Source organism: Jatropha curcas, chromosome 7, assembly GCF_041381405.1.
Source record: "Jatropha curcas cultivar XTBG-Jc1 chromosome 7, XTBG_Jcur_1.0, whole genome shotgun sequence".
Taxonomy (NCBI): Eukaryota; Viridiplantae; Streptophyta; class Magnoliopsida; order Malpighiales; family Euphorbiaceae; genus Jatropha; species Jatropha curcas.
In genome coordinates, this window is record NC_143157.1 from 23,903,055 (window position 1) to 23,916,232 (window position 13,178).

General features: G+C 31.4%; 1 protein-coding gene and 1 long non-coding RNA gene across 7 annotated transcripts; both read right to left on the reverse strand.

Moving 5' to 3' along the window:
* Positions 1-346: 346 nt before the first annotated feature.
* GONST1 (golgi nucleotide sugar transporter 1) lies at positions 347-7,785 on the reverse strand. 6 transcript variants are annotated; one of them, XM_012215345.4, is made up of 11 exons: positions 7,627-7,785; positions 7,202-7,312; positions 5,572-5,692; positions 4,764-4,995; positions 4,466-4,605; positions 4,201-4,330; positions 2,901-2,999; positions 2,118-2,272; positions 1,442-1,558; positions 1,264-1,361; positions 347-828 (listed from the first exon to the last, which is right to left on the reverse strand). In XM_012215345.4, the coding sequence occupies exons 3-11, from the start codon at positions 5,682-5,684 to the stop codon at positions 776-778; spliced, it is 1,137 nt and encodes a 378-aa protein (XP_012070735.1). In that variant the 5' UTR covers positions 5,685-5,692; positions 7,202-7,312; positions 7,627-7,785; the 3' UTR covers positions 347-775. The 6 variants fall into 6 exon arrangements, with proteins under 6 accessions (XP_012070735.1, XP_012070736.1, XP_020534524.1 ...); XM_012215346.4 differs by having other exon boundaries at positions 5,572-5,730; XM_020678865.3 differs by lacking the exon at positions 7,627-7,785 and adding an exon at positions 7,421-7,620.
* A 1,971-nt stretch (positions 7,786-9,756) lies between these two features.
* Positions 9,757-12,516, reverse strand: LOC110009343 (uncharacterized). Its single transcript, XR_002284251.3, has 2 exons — positions 11,909-12,516; positions 9,757-10,508 (listed from the first exon to the last, which is right to left on the reverse strand). It is a non-coding gene; the product is annotated as an uncharacterized LOC110009343 (long non-coding RNA).
* Positions 12,517-13,178: the final 662 nt, after the last annotated feature.

Genomic DNA, 13,178 nt, shown 5'->3' on the forward strand with positions numbered 1-13,178 from the left:
AAACTGAGAAATTTTTGAATTTCAACTCATAAAACATCTCAAAACAACATTTGTGGCATCAAATAATGGTCTTTGCGGTTAAACCAATACTTACCTGAGAAATTGAAACTCAGCCTTTTTAAAAGAACCAAGATCAAAATAACGGTTGAGTATTGGAAGAGAATTCAAATTTAAATATACTGTCAGATCATATTTACATATATCACTGGGTTATACCTTGACGTAAGATATTGAAAATTTTCAGCCTTATAAATGGCACGTTGCGAGATATCATTTATTGGCTAATATCTGAATAATTGCTTTTTTACCAAATACGATAGAAAAAAAAATGATACATATATCAGAATTGAAAGTGAAACACCCAATAAAATACATATATCAGAATTGATTAATTAATAGTTTACAAAACATGGCCATAGCCCAATCACACATATCAGCCCTAAAACCAGAGTCTTTAAGACTAAAGCACCTGATACAAGAAGGGGAAAAATGATGAGCTGCCTGATGAAATATCAGATTACAAAAATGTGACAGCATCTTAAATACCAAAAAACTGGATTATCTAATACATCGGGGCAGAATCTCCATGGTCTCCCTTGCACCATTGGATTTCAATTCATAATGGATACCAGAGTGACAGAAAGAATCTCCAGATGTTTTTACGTGTCAACCGGAACGGCCTGACCGATTTCCCCATTGATATTAAGTATACAAGTGATCAGACAGTTCATCCAAGCATATCGTATGGTCATTAATAGAGTCAAGCTAGTCAATACTAAGATCTTTCCTTCATTTTGGCTCTAGCAAAAAATACCCCTGCCAGCAAACCTACATAATGCAATCAGTTTATTAATTCTAGAGAACGAAATTTAAACTTGCATTTTGTAAGGTGGGAAGAAAGCTAGCCTGCATTTATACAGGCATGTATGGTTCGTTCGCCTTGGAAACGGAACAGGAATATAAATTGTTGTTAAATCTGAAAAATCTTACTCCAAGTTTATTTCTTATATAACAAAATGGAATTTGTTGCTTTTATTAAAAATTATACTTAAAATAGATACATTATTTAATTATTGTTCAAATATGAACATAAAGAAAAAAGGATTCTTTGTAAACCATACCAAAAAAATGAAATTTTCTTCTAAGCAAACACCAATTTTAAGAGCGAACAAAATATGATCTATCAGTTTAATCAGTTCATGTGGTTCCATAAATATTTTAGATGTATAATTGTTGAAAGCAAATTAGATGAGGAGAACGTACCAAAGAAAATGCTGGCAGAGTTTTCTAAACTGGTAGGTACATGGAACAGAACAATGCCAGCAATCGACAGTGGAATCTTATTCAACGATCCTACAAGGCTGCAGATTGCAAATCAACGATGAGAATTCTAAAACAATTTTCTCGTTTCAATATTTAGCCATACACATTCTAATCATACCTGTAAGTGGTAGCCCCTGTTTGATGGAGAAACCACATGGAAGTGAAGCTGATTGCCAGACCCAAAAACCCACTTAACGTCATTACCAACCAGAAGACAGGTAATCTCAAGAGTGGCCTGCCAAGTTAATTTCACGTTACATGAGGTTCAATTAGAAAAACGCTATACAGGAAGACACAATAAATTCAACTCATTATAACTTGTAAAATCAATAGTGACACATAATTTTCTATGTGCCTTTCGTGTAAGTCGCTGACCTTTATGATCATTAAATAAGAGACCATGGATATATGGTATTGATAAATGTATTAAAGATGGTATGCTTGACCTTGGAATGCAAAAAGATTATATAGAGAATATAATAAAAAAACCAGAAGAAGAAGAGTGCAACAGTGAAAAAAGGGAAGAAAACAAAAACAATTAAATGCCATAGGAAAAAGAGTAAATAAACAAATGTTGAAAAGCATAGGTTCGGGAAATAAGTCACAAAGGATGATTCAATCAAAAGTAGCTATAGGTCTCAATAAGGTCATTTGAATTTCACAAGAATTAGAGTTTTAGATCATATGAGGACTAGATTTCCATACATCTTGTTGGTAAACCGAGCGCATTCCATACATTACAATCTAAGCAAAGGGGAGAGAGAGAGAGAGAGAGAGAGAGAGAGAGAGCTTACGTTTTGGAGAGATATTCCACCTCATTGAAGACAAAAATCAGAATAATTCCCAAAGGCAGTGATAGGGTGTTGTTTAGCAAAACCATTGAAAACTCATTCAAGTTTCCTGATCTGGTGACTTGCTTTGCTGTATCCATGACCCTGCGTAGGGTCAGCTGCAGCAACAAAATAAAAGAGAGAGACAATCCATCAGTTACTCTTAAAGAGTAAAAATGAAACAAGACAAACTAAATGAAATATCTAGACAAAAGATAAATCTCTTGAGTAGATTAACTTAGATAGACCTGTTAAATGGATTAACTAAACAAATTGTTAATAACCCATCTATTTCCCAAAGAAAAATGCAAATTATACAAGACTTCAATGTATATCTATAATCAACTTTTGAACTTGCAGCAACTCTTTACAAGTCCTGGAGCCTGAGACTTGAGTTTGGTTCAAAAGGAAGGCAATAACTATGGCAAGCAACCAGTTAATTCATAAAAATAAACAAGTACACAAAATTTCAACGACAACCTTGATCTCGTAAGCTACTGCCATATCAAGTCTAATACAAAAATTGTGTAACTAAAACAAGTCATTCCTATAAGTACCCACATAAAGACTCGAGCACTTATATTCATTAATTCCCAATGAATCACATCCGCCTCCTTAGTGCTGAAACACTAAACATCAGAGGGTAAAGTACATAATGATCTAACACTCTTAAACCATTAGAAGCCATAAGGTGCATTGGAGCCCAAATTGCAAAAGGTAACCAAAAACTTCAAATAATATACTTACAGAATAAGATGCAGTTAAAAAACAGTTGATAAACTGCCATGTATAGCCAATAGCATGAAAAGACAGATCAGTAATCCCTCCGGAAATTGCTGAAACAATCTGTGCAAGGCAACAGCAAAACTTTCTTCTCAAACTTAATTACAATGTGAGCAACAAATAGATCTCAAGCAATTCTTAATAATAATAACAGTAGCATTAGTAACATACAGCAACAAATACTGATAGTAAAGGGAGCAGAATTACCACAGGTGAAATGGCCATTCTACAATCTAAATGACACATTCACATTGACTAAATTGTCTCTAATTCTTATCAACAACCCAATAATCATTGCCGCCAACCATGGCTGGTCAAATTGCAATCCTATAAATGTCCTCTTGAACTTGATATTTTGCAATCACATGGGACTCTAATCACACTTTCATTTCACACATCTTGCTTTATTCATATCTTATTCATTCCACTATCCATTGTACAAATAGCACCCAAGTATCTAATAATGTGTTGTTTGGATTCGTAGTATGAAGAAAGTGACAAAATTCCTGTTGGATGTTACCTAACACAACTTCTCATTTACTTTAGCTTGCAAATAGCTATGCATTATCTAATCAGGGATATAATCATTCGCACAGTTTTCAGATAGTAAAAGAACATGCAATTGACTCTAGGATAAACAGGTTTAGGTTTGTTAAGCCTTTACAATTCCCTGCCCCATAACCCTCGATATATATTTGTTTCTATCCAGATATAAGAATGCCAAACAGCAGATATGCCAAAATATAATTTGCCCTGATGTAGAATGTCAACTGCTGAGTTAATAACTCCAATTTTCTATACTAAAAATCAATTCATGAAAAAAATATTCCTAGATATGTGATAACATACAAGTTAAATATGAGATAAAATGATCGATTTATTCAATGGGAAATTCAATGTCAACCCAAGTTATGAGAAAGTTCCTATAAAAGAAAGACTTTTTTCCTCTTAAAGGTGTGAACAACAATTTCTCATTCTTCCATCTATCTTTACAGTCCTCTCTCAAGCATAGTCTTTCCATCTTCACAGCTTTACAGGTCTCATTTTCTCATCTTACTATTCCTTATTTTAATGGAATTTAGTAGCAGTTTCTATGCCCATAGTTAGCATGTTCCCACTTGAACTGGGAAAAGAATGAGATACTGGGACATTTCTGGATGCAGCAATTTGCCAATGACTAAAATAGAACACCAATTTGATTCTGTTATTATAAATCCCATGATGGTGATGATGAAGAGGAAGATAAATCCAAAATTCAACGTACCATTAAGAACAGAGCAGTCCATACTCTGCTGTCATGGTGCTTACTGAATAGATACATTTCACCAAGGGCAGTAATCACATTAGTAACATTCTTCAGGACTGTGACCATGGCAACATTAATATATTTCAAGCTGCGGAAAACACCAACTAGATTTCAGTAAGATGGTGCAACAAGAAATTTTTATAATAGTATTAAACACCACAAGGATTGCATAAAAAGCACTCCAAGTCAACAAAGACCATTAAAAAGATAAGATCCTTCATACCTAAACATGCTTGTTACAAGCATCCCAACAAATATAACATTCACAGGCAACCAGACCTTAATCAATCGCCAAGTTAGTGGCTCAGTTGATATTATGCCCAGAAAACTCAATACTGATACAATAATCACCGAGATAAGGTTCTGCATTAAAAAAAAAAGTTATAATATATATAAGATCCACTTGACAGATATCAGAATCTTTTTCAAATTCTTTAAATTAAAAAGCATTAAGGAAAAATTAAATAAAAAAACATTATATCTTGTGTAACCTTAGACCACTTTTAACCACTGAAAATTACCTGGTACAGCATCAAAGATATCCCAGCATTAAAATCATAGCTGGAAAGCACAAACTTGTTCACCAGTATCATACTGCAGGAAGAAATGCAATATGCAAAGCCTGACAATAAGGCCTGGTTTTGTATTTTAATGACTCTACTACTACGTGTTGTTTTATCTCTGTCCTTTTCCAACTTGCCGCCTTCCAAGTCAATTTCATCATCTTCATGAGACTTCATTGAAAAAGATAACCTGGAGGAAAATAGAAAAAGATCACAGAGTTACTAGTTATACAGCTCATATTTATTATTGTCTGCTAGTTTATAGTAAATAAAATCTTTCATTTTGACTGTATTACTCCTCCACTTTGTAAATCTTTTACCGTATTTTGTAACACACTTTCTTCTCTTATTAAAAGCAATTATTATAACTATAATTTTTTGTGGTAAGCATTGTATTGAAACGGGCTTTTTTATTAAACAGTCATGCAGAAACAAACTCAAACTCTCTTGAAAATTAACAAACCAAGCCTGGACTATTTTAGAACTTATTGTCAAACTCAAGCTTGAATTGGATTTGAATAAATAAAATTCAAACAGCATGATACTCAACTTAGCCTGTTGCAATAACCCAAGGGCATCTGTTTTTTTATGGAAAAGCAAATTAAATTATTCACAGCCACTAAATCACATGAGGGGAAAAAGAACAAATAAAAGAAAGGGTAAACATTACTAGAATATGAGCTTAAGCCAAATACATCAAAAACAATTTGCACAATTCATCATGCAATTCTACAAATGTAGCATTAATTTTTGAGGCGAGAAATACCTGTTAACCAGTTCTTTTCTCAATGGACTAGAGGTCTGATCTACTACCCCATTTAACTCGTGAAGTTTGAGGCCTCTTTCCCCATTTTGGCTAACCTTACTCATGTCTTCCATGGTATTCCCTTTGCATAGAAAATCAAAAGAATCTAAGGACAAAGACCTTCAAGATAAAATATGGATAACAAGTATAAGTTTCATGTCCTAAAAGATGACTTGTAAAATGAATGGTGACAGAACATAGATGCTTTGAATTCCACCAGGCATAACTTTCTTAGCATCAAGAATCACTCTACACCCATGAACCAAATATCATCAAAACAAAATTATACAATTCATCCAGAACTTGTTAACTGTAGCATGAATATAATTTGAACAAAAATATTGATTAATTGAATCCCAAAAGTACCTGTTAACTACTTTCCTTAAGGAACCAAATGTCTGGTCTATTACCCCATTCATGAGACCTCCTTTCCCATTTAACTTAACCATACTCATGTCTTACATGATATCCTGTGTGTCAAGATATCAGAAGCTTTTTCCAGGCCAATTACATGAAAATGCAAACTAATAACAGATACTGGCAAGACAGGAAACAGGAGAGAGAGCTAATGCAGTATGACTAAGCCATGATATAGAAATTGCAATAATAGATAAAACCAAGGACATATTTGATGAGAAAACCATAAATCAAGTTTTTGAAATATTAGTAATAAGACACCAACAATGCATCTCAAAGAAAAAAAAATGAATCAATGAGCAAAGACTGTTTTAAGGAAGTACATTGATAGAGAAACCAGCCTAGAAGAAGGACCAGCATCCAACCCCTCACAAACAGTGATGCAACTGTTTTTCCCCTCTTGATCAGAAAAGCTTGCCAATTTTAATTTGGAGTAACTACCATGCCTATTTTGTATCAAAATCTCCTTTTCCTCATGTCAGCTCTTTGAAATATCTCTAATGTTCACTATCAAAATTTTTGTATTCCTACAGTTAAATATTAACATTCACTCTCCACATAACGTAGTGTTCTAATATTTTCCTGAATTAACCATGCGATGCAATACATTTAACACAGAGATAGAACTATGCTAATGGCCAAGATAATGAAAAGTCGGTATATGACAAAATCCACCGGGAGTCTATTCTTCTAGTCTCCTGATCTTTTTACAAAAGGCACCTCATGGAAGACACAAGGTTATCCATAGTGGGTAATGATGTCTCAAACGTTATGAGCTACAAAACAGTAGATCAGACCTCCAGTCCATCAAGAGAGAAACCTTTAACAGGTCGACCATGCATCAAACATTCAAATTTTATAACAACCTCTAGTCCGTTAAGAAGAGAAATAAGGAAAGAAGACACATGTATCAGAGAATCAACTTGCAAAAACACATCATATCCTTCCAAGGTAAAGTTCATAAGTTAAACTTTTGAAGACTGCAAATACCCAAAATTGCTTACAAAATAAAATCAAGGCTAACAGATACTTCAATAACCTTGCACTATATGTCTTTCCAACCAAAATCCCACCATAATATGACAAACATAAAAAGGCCCAGCAACTACCATCTCATTATTACATATTCCCACCGTTAAAATCAAGAACTTTAAAACAAAAGAGCATCTGTTACCTCAAAAATTTTCAAAATCTGTATATTAAGGCTTGATTTGACTTAAATATTCTTCAAACAGAACTAAATCATGACTCCTTTCCACTTCAATTGATCCATTTTACTGCATTTCTGCAAAAACCCATAAAATCACAATGTAAGTGGTAAAAGAAAATAACAACAATAAAGCACCATTGAACAAAACAAACAGATTCTCCCTTCTAAGTTCTTACAACCTACCGTTTCTTCAATTTTATCTTAATTTAGCTTTTAGTGTGTTGCTGGTTGAGAACAGAGAGAGAGAAGAAGATGGATTGAGAGAGAATCAGTTAGGTTGCTATAGACTTGCTATTATAGTACTTAGGTTGGCTTTGGCAGATATTTATGCAATGAAAAAAAAAAAAAAGAAGAAGAAGAAGAAGAAAAGAGTTGAACTTTGAAGACACCTTTTTTTGCGTAATTTAAAAAGTCAAACCCAGTCGAAGTGGAAGAAGAGTTCTTTAGGAACAATTTCAAAAGTTGAACATGGCGAAACCCCTAATTGTGAAATATGCAAAACTGAATTTGGAATTTTACAGTATTTTATGGTAGTCTGTATCACAATAAAACTGTTTCTTTGAGCCCCTTTTGGATGATTAGTTCGTCTAACAGATTACGGTTGACATTTAAATTATAAAAATTTTATATTTAATCTAATTAATGAAATGAAATGCAAAATATTAAATATAATATTTTATATTTTTATATTAATTTTATAATTCCTGGAATCCAATTTTAGAAGAAGTAATAAAAATTTCACATAAAATATTTAAATTATTGTTCTAACAATTATTCTTTATTTTTATATGATAACAATTTTAGCAGGAGAGAAGTAATGATAATATTAGAATTCAAGCCTTCATAAAATAGTTATGATGTGGTAATTTTGTTAAGTTATTATTAAGGGAATTAAAATTAATAATTATTAATTACAAAATTTTAAATTATGTAATAGTCGCCCTCTGTATATCTAGAATTTCATAGATCTGAACCAAACTAATGAAAGAAATAATTTTAAAAAAAATTGTTCCTATTTTTTCATTTTTTAAATATATATAGAAATACTTTCATTTCAATAAAAATTTATATTTTCATTTATTTAGTCTTTGATCTCTAAGGTAATGAGCTAGTTATGGTAGATTAAATCACTGCGCCAATAAATAGTAAAGTGTTCTTAATAAATATTTACTCCATCTATAAGTATCGAACTTCGACCTAACTTTTATTTAAAGGAGAAGAATGTCGAACCACTCTTTACAACACTCGTCAATTAAAGAGTATTACCATATTAACACATGTTATCCCATACATAGGTCAATTCTTTAAATTTAGGCAGAAGCATGAGACACCACTTAACCATGTGGAGAAAAGAGAAATTAATATCCACTAACAATAGTGGGAAGAAAAGAGAAATTGCAATATCATTTATAAAATGTGGCGGCAAACAACCTTTTTGTTAAGCTTTAACAAATTGTTAGAATTCAGACATTGACTATAGCTTGGAGTTAGATATATTTCCATTTAGTGTAGTGGAAGAGCCACTTTGGACCATTTCCAATTCTCTAGTCTATGTTTTGTCAGCTCATGTGTTAGCTGCTTGTCCTTAGTATTCCTTCTTTTTTTTTTTTTTTTTTTTCAATTTTAATTTATTAATGAATAAATCTATATAATTAATATAAGTTACCATTACTTTCTGTCAACTTTAGATGGGGAGGTAGGTGTTTTTTTTTTTTTTTTTTCCACATATATAAAGTTTATTATATAACGATTAAAAAACAATTAATTCTCTAAAACGATAATATAATATTCATTAATTTGATTAAATTTTTCTTTATCTCATCTCATTATTCTAGGGTCATCAATTTTACTATATATAAATAAAAAAATTGAAAAAATTATTAATTACTCCTTAATATTCTTAAAATAATATATATTTATAAACAAAAGAATTATTATAAGATGATTTATATTTATAAACAAAGATGAGAATTATCACGATTTGTAAATAAGAGAAAAAGCATAGAAAGAGTAAAATATAATTTGGTTAAAATCAAAATATTGAATCAATCTAACCTAATTTTATTCGATATAAGTAGTGCTATTTCGAGTTTATAGAGATTTTTTTTTTTTAATTCAATTTCTTGTTTAATCCAAAAATGGCTAAATTTGACAAAAAAATGTTAAAAAAATAAAATAAAAAATGCAACTAATTTAATTCTAAATACTCTAATTTAATGTTGGTTCATTTTGCATCTAAAATAAAAAAACGGTGACTGTGCTATTTAGTTTACATTGATTCAAAGTATGATTAAAACCAAATTTAATTGTATACTCATCCTTAAGCATAGGTCAATGAGTCAGATGAAATAATTACAGCTATTTGTCGGACCGGCATTAGGACCTGCACTAGGACTTGGGATGGCTTAAAGACCTCTAAAGCCCATAGTAAACCTTAACAGATTGGATTCACTGATCTATTTACATACCTAACACTTATGCCCATTCATCAAAACAACTCACAAGGGTTTTAGGCTCTATTTAATATTTGAATCAATTATTCATAAATCATAAAATATATACAATAATAATCTAGTCACTTATTAGTTACAACCCCACAAATTACAGTGTGGAACTCTAAGTAATTACATTCATTAATTTCTACATTTACAATACTTTTCTGAAGACCTCGCAGCTAACGAATAGGTTTCACCATTTCAATGCTCAACCAAGTTGCTTTCAAAAGGATTCCTCAACTTGCTTTAACTTGGAAATATTTTAAGGCAGAGGTGAGCGCCTAAACTCAGTGAGTAGGTTAAATAATCTTCTCACCTCATACAATCACACAAAGGCGTATATAAATCAATCTAGTCATTCGATTAGTTATATGATCATGCAATCAATCACACAAATGACATTGCATCAGCAATCATAAATATTACACATTCACATAACATATCAAGTGGAGATTAGTCAGTGCCGTCACCAAAACTCCTGATGAGCCGTGCTCACACATGGCCACCCTCTTATCACGTGTGCACCAGGGAACCGATCCCCTTACATGGCCGACCGGTCTCAATCTTACTTGACCAACTCTCTCATTTTTTTATACTCTCTTTTTTTTTCTATAACAGGAGGCCACTCTGTGGTTTTTCATATCATATTTCATCATATGCATACGGAGGCACTGATCTCCCTGTATATGGTTGACGGTATCATAGACCACCCTCACAAACCTAACAGGGACCCATTTCATCCCAATTTCATACAAACAAAGTATACATGGAGCACGCTGCAATTAATTAAATAATGTTCACTAGCAACAAATAGTGCAACACAAATAACAATTTACCAAGCAATGCATGTATAACATTTAGCAGTGTATGCATGAATGAAAAATGTAGATGGATGATGTGAATTATCTAATACTACTCACAGGTTTATTTTATTGCTAGATGCATTTCTCCTTTTTCCTACCTTCTTCTTGACTGATAAGTGACTTCTCGGAATCTATAAAATATCTAAAGAAAAGAACTTTTAATATGAATTTGAATCGAATTATTATCTTACATACTTCTCTAAATTACTTTACATTCATTTCATTTATTCAGTCATCTTGCTATATCATTCTAACTTCTTATGGTATCTCTAGAATTTATTTTATTTATTAACTTAATTTATTTTTAATTCTTTTATTTGTTATCCAAACTTAATTTCATTACTTCATATCCTAACCAATAATAATAATAACTATCACAATAACAATTCTTCTAGTGACTAATTTTTACAAGGGATGTAACTAATCTAGTTCCTTCTAAGTATCTGCCAAAAATCTGGCAGCATCTCTCCTATAATTGGACTTAATCACCTGTGTCTAAGATCACAAAAATTCAGCATACAAACTCAACACATCCATCAGGCAATCACCCAATAATTAAATCCCATCCTCCTCTAATTGCAACATTTTAAACTTAATCCAAAATCAATTTATTTTCATTACACATTTCTAATTTAAGTAGCAATCTCCATTTATCCATAATATTACATAGTCATATTACAGATATATAAATAAATATGCATATCAAGTGATAATCAATCTCTCTTTCATGCTTACCACCAATATATTGTTAGCTAAGATTTCCATTAAAGGGTTAAAGTTTTATCTTTCACGCTAAACCCAGACAACCTAACCAATCAAATTGCACATACATAAGAAAGATATCCTAATCAAGTTAATTAAAATCTATTAGAGTCATATTAAGCGCTTAAACACCAGTTTCTGCGAAATTTCGGCTATGGCATAAACATCAAAATCTCCTATTTTCACTTGGGCTTTAAATCTACAAAATCACCAAGCTAAAACTATTTTTATTTAATGTTCCTGACATGCTAAGTCATTTATTTCATTAAAAAAAAAAAAAATTTCAGCTCTTTATTTCCCACCATGGTCGAACCACATGTAGCCATGGGAGACTGATTTTGCTTTGCTTCCATAACATCATCCCTCTAATTTAATCTAGTTCCATTTATGATGCTATTACTCATTTTAAAACCAAGCTCATCATATTACAAAACTCCAAGAATCAAGCTCTACAAACCCTAACCTTAGTTCTTAGATTGAATTATGCAATCTAACCGTTTTATTTTAAGAATCTAACTAATGAAACATAAAAATGGTGTAGTCTCACTTACTTGAGTGAAATAAGAGCTGTCATAGTGTACCTATTGATGCCATTTCAATTGTAGAGTGAGAAAGCTTCAAAATATAACTCTAGAGTCATGAAAAACATCAAGGGAAGGAGGAGGAAGAGCAACTGTGCAGAGGGGCTGCTGTCCCTGTGATTTCAGGCCATTAACAGGTATCTTTGGTGGAGGAGAAGTGATGCGAAAAGGTCGGTTGGTGATGTGGCGTTGTGATAAGAGTTTACTATCCAACAACTTAATTGTTAAGTTGTTTTCAGTCCCATTTGGTTTGATTAAAAATTTATCACACGGTTCAATTGTTTTACTTGGTTTGATATGGTTTAAATAAAAGCTAAGTCAATAAGATTTTCAAATGTGACTACAAAATATTTTATTGAGTAAAATATAAGCATGTAGCTTTCTTATTTAATTTTAAATTCAATGGCTTTTGAAAATAAAAATTTGGGTCATGATTTCATTTGATTTCTTTGGGTTTTAGATTATTCTTTAATTTTTAATTAAACCGTAGTAATTAATTTTAATATTTAATATTTATCTTTGAATAATTTAAAAGGTTCTCGACTTTAAAGTTCCAAAAATATGATTATAGACGTAAGCCCAATTTGCGAGTTTGGATTTAAAATAAAATTATTCTAGCACTTGGAGCCCATCAAATAAAAAATTTAGATTTTAATGTAATAAAAATTTGAAATTTTTGAAAATAAAATTGTGGAACGTTTCAATTATTAATATTAGTAATTTTTTAATTGCTCTATAAGAAATACTTGTCTATACTCGATGTAGGGCACCTGCTGTAACCAAGTCTTATCCTTGATCTATATAAACACATATGTATTTTTTATATATATAATAAAGATACAATAAACAATCAATTTCTCGCTTAAGATTTGTTTCTCTCTTTTTATTTAATTATCTTCTATTCTCCCTTTGCTTCTCTTATTAAGGGCTGTAACCTTAGTATGGACTAAGGCTTGTTCTTCACTCATTATATATTGATATACTAAAAAATCCATTAAGGAGCATTTGGGCCTTATTTTATTAGTGCAGTATACAACTACAATAACTTTTCTTTTTTTTTTTTTTCCCTTTAAAGAAAACAAATAGTGATAAAAAAAAAAACTTGTCTAGATTAGTTGCATGATTCCACTTATGAACCAAACCAATGAAATTAAAGAGTTTTTAAAAAACATTATGACTTTATTCTTTATTTTCAAAGTGTATAGTTCGAAATATACTCATTTAATTTCGTTGATATGGT